The sequence below is a fragment of the Podarcis tiliguerta genome, assembly GCF_965153285.1.
Source record: "Podarcis tiliguerta genome assembly, chromosome: 3".
NCBI lineage: Eukaryota > Metazoa > Chordata > Lepidosauria > Squamata > Lacertidae > Podarcis > Podarcis tiliguerta.
This window is the reverse complement of record NC_139536.1, coordinates 37,514,999-37,534,568: the sequence shown is the minus strand read 5'-3', so window position 1 is coordinate 37,534,568 and position 19,570 is coordinate 37,514,999. Positions and strand designations below refer to the sequence as shown.

The 19,570-nt window shown below is 45.1% G+C and overlaps 1 protein-coding gene across 9 annotated transcripts in view; it reads left to right on the top strand.

Annotated features, from left to right (window-relative positions):
- The window catches only part of SLC29A1 (solute carrier family 29 member 1 (Augustine blood group)), an 85,703-nt gene that overhangs the window by 63,498 nt on the left and 2,635 nt on the right, over window positions 1-19,570 (top strand). For 8 of the 9 annotated variants that reach the window (XM_083434646.1, XM_083434647.1, XM_083434649.1 and 5 more), the window contains 11 exons: window positions 3,036-3,127; window positions 5,842-5,923; window positions 6,599-6,792; window positions 7,511-7,650; window positions 8,281-8,415; window positions 8,866-8,963; window positions 9,420-9,516; window positions 10,954-11,045; window positions 11,188-11,296; window positions 12,604-12,689; window positions 18,129-18,328. In XM_083434646.1, the coding sequence (XP_083290772.1) occupies window positions 3,102-3,127; window positions 5,842-5,923; window positions 6,599-6,792; window positions 7,511-7,650; window positions 8,281-8,415; window positions 8,866-8,963; window positions 9,420-9,516; window positions 10,954-11,045; window positions 11,188-11,296; window positions 12,604-12,689; window positions 18,129-18,328 (1,259 nt within the window). In that variant the 5' untranslated portion in view covers window positions 3,036-3,101. Of the gene's footprint in view, window positions 1-947; window positions 1,022-3,035; window positions 3,128-5,841; window positions 5,924-6,598; window positions 6,793-7,510; window positions 7,651-8,280; window positions 8,416-8,865; window positions 8,964-9,419; window positions 9,517-10,953; window positions 11,046-11,187; window positions 11,297-12,603; window positions 12,690-18,128; window positions 18,329-19,570 lie in introns of those variants that run through there. The other variant, XM_083434654.1, reaches the window with a different exon arrangement.

The following is a 19,570-nucleotide window of genomic DNA, read 5'->3' as shown; positions in this document are numbered from 1 at the left end:
GAATGCAATTTGTGATTTGTACCATCCTTTATCCTTATGGTTCCTTATTGATTGTTACTTGCTCTTTTTGTGTGTAATACTGTAGTTAAAACATTACAGATAGATATAAAAAAATATTGTGGGCTTTGTGGAGAGAAAGAGAATGTAACAAAGAACCTGGAACGATAATTCATATGTGGTGGGGTTGCAAGGAAATAAAGAAGTTTTGTGGAATAATACACGAGGAACTTAAGAAAATGCTAAAAAAAACCTTGATAAAAAAATCCCGAAGCTTATCTATTAGGGTTGGTGGGCAAAGACATACCACATATGAAAAAACCAATCTTTTTATATGCAACAACAGCTGCCAGGGTAGTGATTGCCACTAAATGGAAATCTCAGGACACACCAACAAAGGAAGAGTGGATTTGTAAATTAAGTGAGTATATAGAATTGGCAAAATTAACTTCAATTATAAGATATCAATCAAATCAAAAGTTAAGAATGGAGTGTAAGTATTTCAAAGATTATATGTCAAAATATTGTTCTAAAAATGACATGCTAAGAGGCTTAGAACAAAAAATGTAAGCAATAACAAAACCAATAAAGAAAGAAGGAAAAATCAGAATTTAACAAAAATAATTTATTATAGAATGCAAGGGGGAAATGTAGAAAGAAATATAAAGAAGTTGAATTGCTGTGGAGGGAAGTAGAGGGTGGGTGGTGGGTTTTATAATTAAGTGTATAATTATGCAGCTGTTGTAATTTAGATATTATATTTTATGTGAGGGATTCATTGGGAATTTTGGTTATTATGTATATATGTTAAGTTTCAATAAAGATCTTGGGGGGGGGGGAGAAAAAAAAGAGAAGTACGTCTTTGTAACCACTGGTGTCATGGGCACTAGCCAATAGGTACCTGTGGCACATGCGCAACTTAACTTACTGCATTCCAAACTGCAGCTGCTTTTTTCAGATAAATTGCATTTCCCCATCAACATAAGTGCTACAGTGGGGAAGAAATCTGGATTACCCAAACAATGTGAGGGAAGCAGAAGGAAGGGAGAAGTGATTATGTGCCCTTTGTCAAATGGAGCCATATAAATGTGATAAGAATGAGATTGATAAAGACTGTAAATCAATTTGTACACTAATTATGCTGTAAAAAGTATTTATTTATTGTGCATGCTTTAGCAGAATCACAGAGATTCAGTGTATGTGCAGTGCAGACAAGTAAGAGAGTTTTGGGGGGAAATCTCAGGACCTGGCACAAATAGATGTCAAACAGCTTTTAAATATAACCAGCTAAGCTCCATTCTTATGCAACTGGAATTTGCATATTTGCTGTAGCCAGTACTTAAGTCACCACAGGAGCTGTGGTTTTGACCTCTTCATTTCATGTATGAAAGATGCTAAGCTTTAGTGGGAAAGCGAGAAATGTTGTCAAGGCAGAAATCTGTCTCTTCAAACTGTGTAAAAAGAACAAGTTGGCAAACCACACGGAAGACTTTTTGTTTTAACAATTTCACTATATGTTGTTCATTCTTTTCAGACTGTACCCAGTTAAAGTTCCTTGAAGTATTAAGTGATACGGAAGTGCTTTAAAATAAATAAATGTCACATGCACACAGGAGCAAAATCCCAATTCAAAGAGATGATGTTTGGGTAGCACCTTCCCATTAAAAGTTATTTCATTTTGTAGCATCTAATCTGAAGATCACTTTCTCCCTGTCATGGTATAAGGCAGATGATAAGTCCTGTCCCCCCCCCCCAAAAAAATGCACTTAACCAGGGGGAAATCAATTTTGATGGGAAATTGCGGTATCTTGTTAGGAGCAGGGAGCAAAAACTTTATAAAGTATCCCAGAGTGATGCTCTTCCTTTGCATCCTATTATCCTTGTGTATGAAAGGCTTTGGAAGGAGGCTGTGATGTGCCCAGGCTGTGGATGCCGTGGAGTTATGGGCAATAATGGGAGAGGGCAAGGAGGGCTCACAAGTTCAGACTTACGTGTGGATCAGATTGGAACCACTGTGTCTGCTCTCTATCCAAGAAATATTGCATATTGCTATGATTGTGCCTGTGTAGCAACATGGTCTTGTTTGCTCTCCTAGTCCTTATCACGTCAGATGTTGGTTTCTCTTCACTTTGTCCCCCAACTTCTACTTGTTGTCTTTTGATCGCTTGAGCACATAAGATCTTTTATGTTGGCTACTCTACCTCTGGCCTTTTCCACTGTTGTTTCTGCTTACTCAGATTTCCATCGCTGTATTTGTGTGTAGATTTCTGGACAGTATTCATCTCCATTTTTCCATTACTGAGTCTGTTCTCAGCCTTTGGCAAATAGAACATTGTGTGTGGAAGGTGGGAGAGCTAGGAGTGAAATGGGGAATATATAATTATGGCAAATCAGTAACAGCCCAGTAGTAACCTGTTGTGTGCAACTTCTGAAAGGGCACAAGGATTACATCCAGGTCTTGTAATGAGATGGACCTGTGTGAGAGTTAAAGGGATGGATCCACAACAAATCCCTGCTGAGAGCATTTCCCCAGCATTCACAAGCAAGATTTCCTTTTTAAAATGCCACTGCTAAATGTATTTTTGCATGTATTTTCTAGAGAGGTCAACAAGGGCATCTGTGTATTAAATTTTCGATTTGTGTTCCTGAGGACTAGAAACTTTTTTTTAAAAAAAAGAGACAAGCTTGTCTGTAAGCCAGCACATTCTATTCTAGAAATCCACATGCATCCTTGTTCTGTTCAGCTGCTTCAGTGCTGATGTCTAGAACCACCACTGTTTCTAGATCCTTTCAGTTTATTTGGATTCTATGAACAATTTCATTGGACTCCATTGTTCTGGCTTCTCATTAACTGTTTTTTCTTTCCTTTTAAAAAAAAATCTATTACTTTTATTTGAGCATAACGAATAACCAAATATTTTCAATGAAGCTCTGCGGTCTTGTCAATATATGGTGCAAGATGTATAATATATTCATAGTAATCTAATGCAGCAAAATTAATCAGTAACTAACCTTTTCCTTCTCTTTCGACCCTCCAGGGGGCCAGCTGTGAAGTGAAGCAGTGAGAATTTGCTACACACAAGAAATACCTGCAAAGTGCCAAAATGACAGGCAACAGCCCTCAGGACAGGTATGGTTGGGGCACAATGGAACAGAAAGGGAACCGTGTATATGGGCAAATGCAAACACACATGTGTGTGTTTATTTAGCACCAGGCCCACCACTAACACACAACACACTGCTGCTGGAGTCCTACTACCTTATCAGGGATCACTGCTGACAGCTACTTTAGACCACCTTTAAAAATAACGGTTTTGGTGGTCCAGTTTGTGCCCATGCAACGTGGTCTGGGAGTCACTGTGACTTTAATGTCCTACAATACCCTGGATTGATGCGATCTCAGGGGCATTGTGGGTAATTTTAAAGGTGCAGACTTCCAGACTGAGCTGCCCGCTCATCAGAGCATGGCTGCTGCCTACTATGGTCACTAGGTAAGTCTTCTACTTACCTAGCAGACTTTCCTAGTGACCATGGTAAACCAAGCACTAGGGCACTTTAACAAACCCCTAAAACCCGGAACCAGCTTTGCTAGCACTGTACGAAACAGCCCCTTCTTTTCCTACACCTTGATTTTGATGTCACATGACACATTTCCCCACATGGAAATAGGAAGCTGCTTTTATATAGATTCAAGCCAAGGAGCCATCTAACTCAGTACTGTCGACACTGACTGGCAACAGGTCTCCAGAGTTTCAGGCAAGAGTCTTTCTCAGCCCTGCTTGGACCTGAATTGAACCCAGGACCTTTTGTCTGACTTATTGTATGGGAAACGAAGTGTGAGTGTTTTGGATGACTGGATTTATGTTCCGATGATTGCACTGATGTCTCTTAAGAGACTTCCTTGTTCCGAGGCAGGAGCAACAACAAACAGAATCAATTGGCAGTGGAAAAGCTGTGGCAGTCCCTTTTAAAAAACGAGCTCTGTCTCTTCGCTTGCTTCTGAATCTCTTTCTTCCTAGCTTTGTTCACCACGAACTTCTCACTTTCTGACATAAGAAGCAGGCAACATGCTTAGCGCTGAGGGCCCCTGGCACGAGCTTAGGATGAGCCACAGAAAGAAATTCCAGAGCTTGAACAAAGCCTCTGTGCTCTTTCTTCCTAAATGGAAGCCATGGCAATGCTGCTTGCCAGGAGACCATGCATTAAATAAATCACATTTTTACACCATTGCCCTTGTTATACGTACCTTGCCTCATTTTAGCCACCACCCAAAACCTCCTTTGCCACAAATCTGGTATTTCATCCTATGTTGAACATGTGAGTATTGTTGTATGAATGATCCTAAGAGAATGGGCAAGTATTCTCCCACTCAACGCTTCTGTGACTTTCATAAAAGATAGCAAAGAAGGTTCCCCCCCCCCCCACCTCTGTGTTTCCATGCTTGGTGCCTGAGTGCTTTGGAAAATCACATATTTAAAAAAAATAAAAATGGCTGAGCACACTTACTCATTCATTAGCCCAGGCAAACACATGCTTAAATTTATATTGCCGAAATCAACAGGACTCTTAACCGTAGCTGCATCGTACACTCATTTGTTTGTTTAGATCTACAGATGGTCCATCCCAAGTCTCGAAATGAGAATTATTTGTATACGAGATGGATCCATGTCCCCAACAAGCTCACATATTAAGTTTGAAGGATGTGGAGGAAATGAAATGAGAATAGTACTGAAGTTACCTCACAGAGTCTGGTGAGAACTAGCAGAGCAAAGGATCTTGAAAGGATTTATATAGAACCTTCCCTGGCCTTGTGCCCTCTGGATGTTTTGGACTCGACTCCCATGATCCCTGACCATTGGCCATGGTGTCCAGGGCTGATGGGAGTTGTAGTCCCAAGCATCTGGAGGCTGGGAAAGGCTGATTTATATTGTACTCAAGAGATTCTAATAAGAATCTACAAGTTGCCCCTTACTGGCTCTGGGGCTATATATAGCCTGAAGGGCATGTTTATAAAAACGGTTGCTCAATTTCCCACCACTGCAGCCTCGATACCAACATATAAACATCTTGTTGAAAGACGAAGGTCTTTCAGTAGGCTCTCAAAATCAACAGAGATGGCACCTTTTTAACATGCAAGTAGAGGGGGTTCCAAGGGGTAGGTGCTGCAACCCTAAGAACCCTAGATTGTGTGGAATGAACCTCCTGTTGTGATGTAATCTGCGGCAAGCACTCAGCTGCAGAGTGCAACTGTTTTGTGTTGGCGTCAACCCAGATTAGCCTATTGGTCCCCTTTGGTTACTAGCATTCCAGCACAGGATAGTGGGACTCTCCAGGTGAGAAAGAGCAAGATGTGATTACCTTGCTGGGTGCTGCAACTGTATAGCTTACTCCCTAGCTCAATCAGTACTTAATCTCAGGGTCTTGGGTTTGAGCCCTACGTTGGGCAAAAGGGATTTGGACTGAAATGACCCTCATGGTGCCTTTGAATTCTACAGTTCTATGATTATTTATTTATTTAGTAGAAAATTAATTTATTTTCTTTACTCCAAGGGTTCTCAGCCTCCCCCTTTTATCCTTGCAACATCCCTGTGAGGTGGGTTAGATTGAGAAATGGTGGGCTTCATAGCTGAGTCACAATCTGAATCCTGGTCCAACAATCTCTTAGTCGTTGCACCACACTGGCTCTCTGGCATGTTTAGCACCTTTTGCACTTGCAGCGTTTCTAACATTTATTTAATCCTCGAGCGATATGCAACGTTTTTAATGGCAATATAGAAATGTCTTAAATGTCCCTTGTCCAGGAGCTCCCACTTAGTCCCCGTTGGTTGTTCTTGTTTCTTGCAGGTATAAGGCTGTCTGGCTGATCTTTTTCATTCTTGGCCTTGGGACGCTTTTGCCATGGAATTTTTTCATGACGGCTACGGGGGTAAGTTCAAGGGAGGTGGGAGCCACGTGTGTATATATAGTTGATGTGTTTGGTACTAGACGCCTTCACCAGGGCTGGCCTAGATCAGGGATTCCCAAGCTGTGTGTCAGGGTACCCAAGTGTGATGCTAGAGGGACTGAAATGTACCTTGAGAAATCAGTTTGTTTCTTGGATGCATCCACCACAGCACATTGCTCCACAAGACCAGATTAAGAGGCATGGTGGCTCTGTGTTAGTCCGTGTCCAAGACACTGTAGTCATTTTTACTTCAGTGGGACTTCATTACAGCCACTTCCTGTGGCTTGCACCCATACATAGGAGGTGCCTTTTGATGAGGATGAGGATGAGAATATGAGCAGCAATAAGGGCAACTGTTCTGCCCAAACCCCTTCTATCCCAGGGGTAGCACCCAAGGAGAGCCAGCCTGGACCTTCCCATTGGAAAGGTGTTTTATCTTTCCAAGATGAATCTCTTCAAGGCATTTATGAGGATCCATCCCCCGCAAAAAAAAACACACAAAACAGCTCTTTGGTTTGCCGTCATAAACATGGCTTAGCATGATTTAGAGCTGATTCTTTTAACAGGTGACAGAAAGCCCTGCTCAGTGAAGAACTTAGCAATTGCTTAGCAGGGAAGCTTCTTTTCTTCATGCTCTCCTCTGTCCCCTCTCTGCAGTACTTTACTAGCCGCCTGAAGGAGGATACTTACAACAATGTGTCCTCCATTGATCTCCATATGAACATGAATGACACAGAGACTGAGAAACCTCCTGCCACACACTTGAAGCCCATATTCAACAATGTGATGACACTCTGCGCCATGTTGCCTCTACTCATCTTTACCTGCCTCAACTCCTTCCTCCACCAGAGGTGAGATCTTTGTAGTTTTCTTCCTCAAAGGAAGTCCCACACTTCCTGCTTCGTCCCTCTTCTCCTTTTGGCCCAACAGTTGCGTCGAGGGCAAGACAGCCTTGCCATTTCCAGCGGAAAGGAGCCTCTTTTTGATAGAGTTATAATCATGGTGGATCATGTCCTTCTTTTGCATCTTTGTTGGGCTTTTTAGTTTTCGACAATGATTTCTTAATCATGTACAGTGGTGCCTCGCAAGACGAAATTAATTCGTTCTGCGAGTCTCTTCGTCTAGTGGTTTTTTCGTCTTGCGAAGCAACCTTATTAGCGGCTTAGCGGATTAGCGCTATTAGCAGTTTAGTAGCTATTAAAGGCTTAAGGGATTAGCGGATTAGCTGCTAAAAGGCTATTAGCGGTTTAGCGGCTTAGAAAAAGGGGGTGGGGAGCGAAAAAAAATCTCAAGACTCGCAAGACATTTTCGTCTTGCGAAGCAAGCCCATTGGGAAATTCGTCCTGTGAAGTGCATTGAAAAACGGAAAACCCTTTCGTCTAGCGGGTTTTTCGTCTTGCGAGGCATTCGTCTTGCGGGGCACCACTGTAATATGGCTTATGCTGTAACTGTGATGCTCTATTGTGTCATTGTTATTTATTGTTTGTAAGCTCTTTTGGATTCATCTGAATGCATATCAAACAATCAGTCAATTTTCTCTCACTCCCTCTGTCAATGTCAACTTGTTAGGATCCCTCAGCAAGTTCGGATCCTATGCAGCCTGGTGGCTATCCTGTTGGTCTTCCTAGTAACAGCCATCATAGTCAAGGTCTCCATGGACCCTTTGTCGTTCTTCACTATCACCATGGTCAAGATAGTCTTCATCAATTGTAAGTGTGGGTCACTTGTAGACTGGCCTTGATGTTGACAGATATAGATATAGATATAGATATAGATACAGAGAAATATAGACATTTCTCACATGTAACCCTTCACCAATGGGGAGAGAGAGAGAGCTTGTCTGAATGCAGGAAGGCAAATCCTGATTGCCTTTGGAGGAATGGGAATGTCAGAAGTCACAGCTATGACTCTCATAGCAGAATATATTGTAGGGACTTGGGTAAATGATTATTTATTTATTTACAAAATTTTATAAAATAGACCGATAGATAGATAGATAGATAGATAGATAGATAGATAGACAGACAGACAGACAGACAGACAGACAGAGGTACTTGGTGTTGAAGTGAGAAAGTAGCTTCTTCATCTCTGTAAAACCTGCATATGGAAACTTAAGGTTGTCTAGGTCTTGTTGGTCTTATGGCTTCCATCCCTCCTGGCAATTGGCAGTGGAGGCTGTAGAAGGAGTAGTCCTTCCCCAGCAAGGCTGAGTGTGGCATGTTTACCCTTGAGAGTGCATATTCAGGCTGCCTCCTGCTCCTCAGCACTGGGTGGTGTCACAAGATCTCCTCTGCACCAGACCTCTCTGCCACTTACCTCTCTGCCTTTTCTCCCTACAGCCTTTGGTGCCATTCTCCAGGGCAGCCTCTTTGGACTGGCAGGACTCCTGCCTGCCAGTTACACAGCGCCTATTATGAGCGGGCAGGGCCTTGCAGGGACATTTGCAGCTTTGGCCATGATCTGCGCTCTCGCCAGTGAGTATTGCTACACAACCACCCATCTCCTTTCAGCATAACAGCCTGGACTACTTGGGTGGATGAAATCTCACATCAGAAGCCCTTAGTGTACGTTCTTGAAAGGGCCTTCTCTCCACTGGGGTCTAGCTTCTGTGGTCCCTAATCTTCATGTCCCTTCTCAGTCACAAACTGCAAGGCTTGTCCTTTTCAAATCCCTGTGAAGGACAAACCTTGAGGTTTTGGTATCTTCAAAACCCTTGGCTCTGTGGTCATTATCACTGGTGACCTGCATTGTGTGTGTTGGTTTGTGACTGGACCTCCATGCAAAGGGTTGCATTAGATGACTCCCTGGTTTGAAGCAGGAATCCCAAGGTTGCTAGAAACATAATTTTCAGGTGGCTGCCTCTGCTTTACCCTCAGGTGGGCGGGAAAGTTTCCCCAGTCACCGTTTCTTTCCAAATCTTTCAGGTGGCTCTAAACTGGAAGACAGTGCCTTTGGTTACTTCATCACCGCCTGTGTCGTGATCCTAATGGCCATTGGCGCCTACATTATGTTGCCTCGTCTGGTAAGGATTCTCTTTTCTCTTAAGGTGGCCCTGAAATAGTGGGCAAGTGAGCAGTTCCTTGTATTCCTGGCCAATGGGCACCATTTTGCAGGGAGGTGGGAGCAGGCTCTGTGTCCCATTCTCAGTTATACAATAGGTCTGTGGAGCCACAAGGAGTCTCTGTTTTTTGCTTCAGAAGAGTTCCCAAGATCACCCAAGAACACCCTCCCACCAGAGAAAAACAACTACCAGACTTTTAGAAGACGTCTGAAGGCTGCCCTGTTTAGGGAAGCTTTTAATGTTTAATAGGTTATTGTATTTTAATAGTCTGTTGGAAGCCACCCAGAGTGGCTGGGGAAACCCAGCCAGATATTATCATCATCATCATCATCATCATCTTTCCCTTTGCCACTACTATATTATAGTTGTTTTTACCTTCCACACCAACACATGTTCTCTGCTACGCCCTGTCTACAGGACTTCTTCCGCTACTACTCCATGAAGGATAAGACAGAATATCGGACCCATGAGGCCTACTCTGAGGTGGAAACCAAGATGGACCTCATCAAGAAAGGTAAAAGAAGGAAGAGATGATGGGCTGGGAAGTGTGCTGCCAGTTTAGTTATGGGGGTGGGGTCCCCGCCAGCACTTAGTAACAGTAAAAAAAACATGCTTTAGTACAGGGCTGAGGAATCTGTGGCCCTCAAATTGTTGTTGGGCTGCAACAGAGTGGCCAATGGTCAGGGATAATGGCAGATTTTATCCAACATCTGGAAAGCCACATATTCCTCATCCCTGTTACAGAATATGCAGCAAATGATAACTCCTCTAACACACCAGTGGGCCGCTTTATTTGGGCAATTCCCCAAGGTAAGATTAGGAGTACCTTTTGCCATCTATGACAGGTCTGCCAACTATATGGCCACCATGGTGCAGGAATAGCCTGGCTACAATGATTCATGCACTGTAACCGCAAGATGCTGTTATTGCAATGCACTCGGTGTGGGGCTATCCTTGCACATCGCCTGGCGCAAAATGCTGTGGCTGCATCGCTGAGAGGGAGAGGCTATTGCCAGCCCATAACTCGTTGCAGTGGCTGCCCATATGTTGCAGGACCAGGTTCAAGGTTCTTGTATTAATTTACCATAACAACTCAGCTCCAGGATATCATAAGGGGCCCTCTGATCTCTTATATCCTGGCTCAAACACTGAAATCTTGAGTGGAGCCCCTGTTGGTGGTTCCCCACAGCTCAAATGCATCCCTCTTAACTATTAGGACCCACAACACTGGATGCATAGCTTCTATCTATGGAACTCCACACACACACACACACACACACACACACACACATACACAGAGAGATTGAGAGAGAGAGATATTAGACTCTCCTTGTTGAACTTCAGGCGCATGGCAAAGATTTTCTTACTACAGAAGGAATTGTAGGGGAGTGTTTTGGATTCTCCGTATGATTTATCTGTATAAATAAATAAATTACATAAGCCACGAAACCCTTATGCTCAACTTGCATCCTATTCCCTGTTTTGGAACGATGGTCTTCATTGATGTGCACTGTTACAATCTCTCTTCTACCAACCAACCCAGCATTTCTCGCTTGAACATTGGCCGATAATGTAAACATCTGAATATCCCTAGCACGGGGGGTGGGGTGGGGAAATTTGTGGCCCTCCAGATGTTGCTGGACTCCAGCTCCCGTGATTCCCGGGAAGCATGGTCAATAGTTGGGGTGATGAGAGTTTTAGTACAATGTTGTCTAGAGATCCACAGAGTCCCCACCCCAGATCTGTTAGGATTTTCTTTATTATTGCTTTTACTTTCGTGGGCCAGTTATTAAGAACTCCTATGAAAACTCATAATAAAAAGAAGTTGAAAGGAAGTTCGCAGGTGCGTCCAGCAAATACTCAGGCATAGTGTACTTTATCAGAAATGATCCTAATAATAATTATTTTTTAAAGCGTGAGAAATCATTCTAAACATTGTCTTTTTCTGCAGATGACCTCAATGGTGTGGAACCCCCACATGCTGCAAATGGGGCCTCCCGTGAACCAGACCACAACCCTTCAGTGCTGAGCATTTTCAAAAAGGTATTGGAACTTAAAATGGGCCTTGGAATAGTTGGCTCTTCCGAGGTTAGGTCTTGAAATGGGCCTGTCCCACACCCACGTTTCTAGGGTTTTCTTGCCCTGAATTTGTCTTCATGTGTACCTATTCCATTTTCTTCACCAGATCTGGGTCATGGCCGCTTGTGTCTGCTTTGTCTTTACTGTCACTATTGGGGTCTTCCCAGCTGTCACTGCTGAAGTAAAACCAACCATTGCAGGAAAGACACTTTGGGGTAAGTGAAAATGCACTCCATTGTAAGTGGCTGGGGTCAGAACTATTGATGGCCAAACCCTGGGAGATTTGGGCAGACTAATAAATAAATAAATAAATACATGAATAGCCCACCCTTCATTTGTGGGGCTCAGAGCTCCTTACATGGGGACTCCTGGGCAGCCTTTTATCCAGGAACTGACCTGGCTGGCGCCTGCTTAGCTTGAATAAAGTTACACCGCCATCATGCCATCATCAGCTGTAACCCCATAAAGCAGCCTTCCCCAACCTTGTTCTCTCCAGATGTTTTGGACTACAACTCCCATCATACCCATCCAGCATGGCTAGGGCTGATGGAAGTTGTAGTCCAAAATTTGTGAAGTGCATTAAGTTTGAGAAGGCCGCCATCAACTGTGGGTAAGAGCAGGAGGGCATTAAGTGTGGACTGGGCAGGTTTAGCCTGGAGAGCTGGAAGACTTTGAAGGGAGGATTATCTGTTGGAAGAAGAATATTTGATCACCCAATGACTAGGGTCTGAAAATGAAATGCATCCTTCCTGTTCTAAGTTTCTACATCCTGCTTGGACAAAACATGCACGTTTCCTTATTTCTTCTTACCATACCTCTCTGCATTTACACCATGCATGCATGGTACAACAGACTCTGTACAATTATCGGCGACATTATTTGTTGGGAAAGGAATAGCAGAGGGCTGTGACAATCCATGCACATTATATAGATAAGTTCTCATGAGCAGTGTGCATGAAAAGTATGCTAAAGAAGGGAGTGTGATTTCATAGAGGAGAACAGAGAAAATTTCAGAGGGTGTCTTATCGGGGTAGGAGGAAGCTGTGCCCACCTCCTCGGCTGCCTGGATTCAACTCTCTTCGAAGATGGAGCAAACCTTTTGCTGCTTTGATAAGACAGAACAGTATCGAAAGGGAAAGAATGAAGGAAATTTCTACAACCACCAAGTCCCGCATGTGGGATGCTCTTCCCCCAGTCCTTAACCTACTATTTTGGGAGGGGTTGTGATTTTTTTTGCATGTATCTCAAAGGGCTGAGTTTTCTTCACCAGTTTGACACCACTCACTAGTGTTCCCATAGTGACTGGGTACAGGAACAGACTGACCCATGGCTGCAGGGCTCCTTTCATCAGCAGCATGTTCCATGTTCAAAGAAGGCGGAAGTGTGTGGCTTACATGCACCTCAAGCATTCTGTACCATTTGCCTGGGCCTAGCCCTGGGGCTTGCTGTCGCTCTGTTTGACTATAGCAGGGGACTGAGGTCCTGGAGCTGATTCCTCCTCTCCACTTCTTTCTCTCCTCAGCTGATTACTTTATCGCAGTCTGTTGTTTCCTGACGTTTAATGTCTTCGACTGGGCAGGTCGGAGCCTTACAGCTGTCTGCATGTGGGTGAGTATCCACCAGAAAGGCCATTGGTATTGGCTTAACCAGACAGAGCCTACCCTTCCTAAAGCTCATTAAACAAGTTAGCACAACAGCCAGTAATGTTTCTGAATACCAGTTGTTAGAAACCACAGGAGGGAAGGGAGCTCTTGTGCTTGAATCCTGCTTGCGGGTTTCCCATAGGGATCTGTTGGCCACTGAGAGAACAGGATGCTGGCCTGATCCAACTGGCTCTTCTTCTGTTTTTATCAAGAAAGGGCATGTTCATGTGAAGTCGAGCTGGGATGGGTAGAAAGTCGATTGGGATCTATACTTCTTGATTTGGGCGGTGATTGGATGGGCAAAGATTTCTGGCTTGCAATTGTTGAACAATGGCAAACAACAAAACTACCTTTTGCAAGTATATTTAAGCTGCCGAAATGAGCGAACCAGGAATGGGCTTTTAGGTGAAAGGACTGTGTGCTCAGTTCAGTTCCAGTACTGAAAAACTAAATTCCTAAAGTGTGCTTTGAGGCACCCTGTTCTCTTAATTTTAACTGCGTCTTTTGCACTTGGCTCTTGAGTCTGTGGGGTTCTAGTGAAAACACAAATTAGATCTGAGAGGGCCTGAATTCTACAGACCCCTGAAGCAGGGGGCTGAAAAAGGATGTCCATATACTGGACCCAAGTTGAATACAGAGACTCAAAAACAGCCATTTCCCCCCTACTTTTATATTACATTTTTTGGGTCAGGCTCCATTGGCTTTTTAGAAACTTCCTGTCTTTCCATCTGAGATATGCGGGTATTATTTCTTCCAGTTTTTTTGCCTCCGAATGAGGGCAGATGGATTCAGTTTTGTATAGAGTAGTAGAGAATAGTTAGAGCTGAAAATAATTACAGTGGTACCCTGCAAGACGAATGCCTCGCAAGACGGAAAACCCGCTGGACGAAAGGGTTTTCCGTTTTTCAATGCGCTTCGCAGGACGAATTTCCCTATGGGCTTGCTTTGCAAGACGAAAATGTCTTGCGAGTCTAGATATTTTTTTCGCTCCCCACCCCCTTTTTCTAAGCCGCTAAACCGCTAATAGCCTTTTAGCAGCTAATCCGCTAATCCCTTAAGCCTTTAATAGCCGCTAATCCGCTAATAGCGCTAATCTGCTAAACCGCTAATAGGGTTGCTTCGCAAGACAAAGAAACCGCTAGACCAAGAAACTCGCGGAATGAATTAATTTCGTCTTGCAAGGCACCACTGTATCTGTAGAGAGAATGTGCCACAAATGGAGTTGAAAGCACACTTTCTCTTGCTTCTTGAAGTTGTGGTTCATATTAAGATGCCCCTCTGACTGGATTGAGCATAGTCAGTTTCACCTCATGGTCCTCTGCGGAACATGCAACATATTGGCCTGGCATCAAGGGTTGACACGGGTTGGGCATCTGCCAAGGGGTCACTGCCCAGAGTCTCACTGGATCCTTTGCCACTCTCCATCATTGCAACCAGCTTTATTGTTCAGCTATGTCTCGCTCTGGCCCTGTAGTTCTTATGGTTTAAGGTTAAGGAGAGGCAAGTTGAGCTGAGCTGCCTGACTGTCGTAGAGCAGGAGATGCCAGGCAGTGACAGAGGGGTGAGTCAGTGTGTGTTGTGTAATCTTTAAGGTACCACAGAAGGCCACAGTCGCTGTGGAGAGGAATAAAGTGTCTGGGAATAGTGAAGGAAGGGGAAAGGGGTGTAAAGGAAGAGACTTCAAAAACAGGAGGGAAAGTGGGAGGCAAAGTTGGTGCTTGGCTAACCAGAGACATGAGCAACCGTGGAAAGAATAAGAAATGCAGAGGTGGGGAGGGAAGAGTCAAAGACAGCTCATGGTTTTGCTTGGCACACGAAAGAGGCACACCTCTGTGTCCCCCGCCCCCATGTATGCGGCTTGGAGAAAAACACCTCACCGATTGCAGACTCTAGTAAACAAGCCCACGCTTGCAGTCTCTCAATGAGCAGGCTGTCTGGTACAGCACAGAGGTGGCGTGCTGGGGGCCAGTCAACAGAGAAAGGGCTCTGGCAGCCCAGCCCAAGATCTGTGGGTACAGAGAACCCAAAGATCAACCACCTTCTTCTCGAGGGTTGTGAGAAACAGGTTTCCTCTTGGGCCCCTCTGCAAAATGAGCACCTGCACTACAGCTCACCACTTTGGCCTAGGCCCCTGCAGTTCAGATAAATATATTGGTGCACACCAGTAAGAGACCCCATCCTGGTCTGAGTCAATAGACCTCTGTGGGAATTCCGAGCCCAACTTCACCTTTTGCTTCTCTCTGTTGGCTGCTCTCCCGTTTGCCCATGCAAAGAGATGGATGTACAAATAATGCTTGCAAAACAGCAGTGTGGGAAGTCTGATGCCACAGACTGCCTCTTTGTATGTGGTTTGAGCCTCATGATCCACCCAGGCCCCTCATTTCCTCTGGCAGATCCATTTTCCTGCTGCCTCCTCTTTTGGCAGAACTAATAGTTGTGTTCGTTCGCCACAGCATGGTCAACACCGAGGTGGATGGAGGGCTGCTCGCCCCACTGTTATTGAAGTGCCTGGATATAGGCCCATCCAGCTTCTCATGTTTTGATAAGGGACCAGTGCTAATTTGGCAAACCGGGACTAGTTAAACCCCCAGGAAGTCTAATTCTGGTCTTTATAATGTCATGACCCATTTGGTGGAAAGTTCTCCAGTAAATCAGGACTAAGAATTTGATCTCTGCTACAGTATATAATTCTGCCTTTGTGGGTGATTCCCCCCCCCCCCCATTTTTGGAAAAGTTGGGACATTCTGTTGAGGTCTTAAGGAAAGCTGTACTGAATCAAGCCGCTATGGTAAACCCTACAGATGGGGACAGCGTATACCAAAAGACCCCTTAGCAGTTGTGCACGCTAAGCCATTTTGTCAACCAAGGCAGTATTTTCTGGCTCTTATTAGTATTGTACATGGAAAAATAATGGAAACAGTTCATAAGAACTCTCTCTCTATTATATATATAGCAATATGTGTAACAGTTCGGCAACATTTTGGGTGACTGCCTACTCTGTGTAGCTCTGTGCAGTAGCTCTGTGTGTGTGAAGCTTTCTTGAGGATTATGCAGTCTTACAGCTAGCTGTATCCATTTAATATGGGGATTATGCAGGGGAAGGGAGAGAGAAATGATGGCAAAAGAAGACAATTTGAAGGTCCTCTAGCAGTCCTGAGCTACAGAGAACCCGGTTTAAAGTACTGTCCTGAACTCTTATCTGTATAACAAGAAGAAGGGAATTAAAGGATCACCTGACCTGCTTTAATCAGGAGTCAGGCTTATAGCTATGAGGCAAATTACAGGCCTCATGTTGTCATTGGAAGCCGCCTTATATGGAATCAGACCATGTGGCTCAGTGTGGCCTACTCTGACAGGCTTTGAGTAGGGGTTTTACACAGCCCTGGTACTAGGATGTTAAACACACAGTTTTCCTGCTTTGCAGCTGACCTATCGCCTTTCCCCAAAGGCTCAGTCAAGAGAGCTAGGCTGCAAAACATCTCAAGTTTAGATTGTGGATATGCTGTTGTCAGCCAATACTAAGGACATTCTCTTGGGAGGCTTTTGAACTAGCTGACCTTTGTGCATGGGATCTAGAAAGTCTTTTGGAGACTAATGTGAGCATTGCAACACGCAGGCACTTATCAAGGTTTTGCCAGGTCCCCTTGCCAAAGCTCAGGGAAGGGTGAGCTGTTCCATAGTGTGAGTGGCTTTTCCAGCTGCTTTCTTTGCCACGTATTGCATCTGTGGAATTATTGTGCAGCGCTTTGCCATTGCCAGCGACCCAAGCAACCCAGGGCAGAAGCGTCCAGCAGCTCTTTCGATCATTTTCCTTTGCTCTCCCTTTGCTTGGGCACAGAGGAGTGTGTCTGTGGAGCTCTGCACAAATTCTCCCACTTTGGTGGGAGGAAGTGCCCAATGAGAGGGGAAAGTGGGAAAACCCTCAACTTCCAGATGTCCTTTGTGACCTCTGTGGAATCACTTCTCCCCGTGATTTGGCCGACAGACTGCAACTACACAGCCTAAGGATGCGTGCGAGGAACAGACTGTTCTCTCTGGTGTGTAATTTCAGTGGGAAGATAACAGCAGTTCACGAAACAGAACCCACAAGGGTATGTTGGTAGACTAGACTGAACATACATGAGATTTGCTGAGCAAATCTGTACCCTCATGGAAACGAATAGGCTGAAGTCTCCATGGGGCAGGGACTCATTTTGTATGTATGGGTTGTTGTTTTCCTGATGGTTGCTTTTGGCTCAGGCACGACTTTGTTCTCTTTTCCCTTAGGATCTTATTGTTTTTCTTAACTCCATTTATTATAATCATTTCCCACAAAATAGCTCCTTATTGATGTTTGCAATAAAAACAATTGCTCAATTTCATATATATAAAAAAATTGTAACAAGAACACTTTTATATGTAAAAACAGTTTCGAATGTAGTACAGGTACAAACTAGGATAAAGATGTTCAAAATAAGAAATAGTTTTGTCAGTTGCTTTGGTCAACTAAATCATGACTAAACAAGTGCTGTTTTAAATACAGAATAATATTGGGAGCCCACCTCCCCATTTAACAATTGCAGAATTAAGAGCACAGAGCTGCAGTTTGTACTGTTGTATATTCTCAGTCAACCCAGAGAACAATATGTCTTCCAGTGAGCAGGGAGAATGAGCAGGGAGATTCCATAGCATGGAGCCAAACAAGATGTGACATAAAATGTGTTTGATGTTAAATGTAACATGCATACTCTGAAATATATCTGCTGATGCATCTGATAAATACCAGGATTTCAGTAGAAAGGAAGGGGAGTTTAGCCCTTACAACTCAGTTGCAAAACTGACCAAAATTGCTCCTCTGAAGCTACTTGCATTGGGAGGAAATACCAGCAGCTTACTGCTGTCAGGGACTGGACTGAAGGGGATGAGCTTGATGAGGAATGGTGAAGATCTCCCCCCCCCCCTGAAGCTTCCATAGAAGAGGAAGGCAGTATTGAATTACAGCAGTGGTTTGAGGAAGGTCACAGCTCAGAGACAGGTGAACAGAAGAGTTGGGAGAAGAGAAGGAGGAGACAGAGACAGAGCAGCCAGCTGACACGTTATCACTGGAGAGTATTTCCTACCCTGCTTCTCCCAGAATTTGGCATTCATTGAGAGTGCAAGAGCAAAGGACTTGGAGACAATTAGCCCCTGGCGGCCACCATAAGGGGAAGTGCTGTTGCTAGGAAGGGAGAGGGGAGGAGATCAGTTGGAGCAACGCCATTAACGGGATACAGACTGCATTCCTTTGTCTCTCGCCGTGATGACTGAATAAACTCATTAGTAAGAACTCTTCCTTGTTTTCTCTGCTTCTTGCTGCCACCAGGGGAGGGATGGAATTCCCCGAAGCCCGACAACTACTAATTTTCTTCTCCCCCATTTCATACAGCCTGGGAAGGACAGCCGCCTGCTGCCCATCATGGTGGCTGCCCGTGTGGTCTTCATCCCCCTCTTCATGCTGTGTAATGTGGAGCAACGCAAACACCTGCCTGTCCTCTTTGCCCATGATGCCTGGTACATCGTCTTCATGTTCTTCTTCTCCATCTCCAATGGCTACCTGGCCAGTCTCTGCATGTGCTTTGGACCCAAGTGAGTAATCACCTGAGAGGAAGGCAGGCCGGAGCAAAAAGGCCAAACCTGAACTCTTGCCAGACTCTGCTTCTCCTGCTCTATGGGAACTGGCATGGAGTTTGCCTGAGAGGCTATCATTGCAGCCCAAATTGCACTTGATGACTAGTAGTCGTCTACCACAGAGGTTTTCAACCTTTTCAAGTCCACAGCTCCCTTGACCAGCTACATTTTTTCTGCGGCACCCCAGTGGGGCTCGGGAGCCCAGTTGTGTCACCCCTTGCTTGCAGAGCTGGCAACCCCTCACCCCTTTTCGAACACCCTCCCTTGTGGAGTGTTGCCTCAGCCTTCTCTCCTCTCTCCTTGGGAGTCCTCTGCCCCAAGGAGAGGTGCCTCCTCACACCGCCCCTCAAGGGCCTGGGAAGAGGATGCCCCCAGCCTTAGCAACCTGACGGAGGCTGGCCAGAGGTGAATGTGAGGCCAGCACCTTACTCACCTTGGCAGCCAACAGCGGGCACTGCTGGGCTTGCATGGCAGAAAGGCTCCCGCCTTCAGCATCAGGCACTCAGCTCCCAAGCAGGTCTTGCACACAGCAAGCCCAAGAAAGGCCAGCACACAGTCTGAAAACTCCCAACAGCAAGGGCTGGTGGACTGGCTGGCTGGGCTTCCTGACCTGCTTGCTTGCTTGCTTCCTCCTTCCGCCTCTGGAGCTTGTAGCCAGGGCTGCTGCAACAAACAGCTGTGCAAGCCTTTGGGAGGCAGAGATGCAAGAGGAAAAGAGGGACAGAGGCCTGTGTTGCCATCATTCAAGGCACCACAGGGTGCCACGGCACACTGGTTGAAAACCACTGGTCTACCACATTGGTCCCCAGCAATTTCCTTGGGTTCTTCGCCTCCAACCACGTGGCGAAGCACAGCATTGCCTCCATCTGAAACCACTTCAAAACCTAGGGCAATGTAGATAGACAAGGATTCTATTTGTATCTACCTCACATTGCTTCATGTTTCGGTCAACCTGTGTGCATCCCAATTTTCCACACTCTGCAAAACACTAGATCAGTGGTGGGGAATTTCTGTCATGTGGGGCTAATTAGGTCTTCCATGCCTTCTCGTTTGGTCTGTGAGGCCATTGCAGCCAAGCCACACCCACCCACCCTACTGAGCTGAAGGGGGGGGGGCGGTTGTAGGCACTGAAGAGCCCTGTGCAAAGTGCTGATCCACCCACCTGTCAGACGCCTGATGTCACTGTTGCCAGGTGACCTG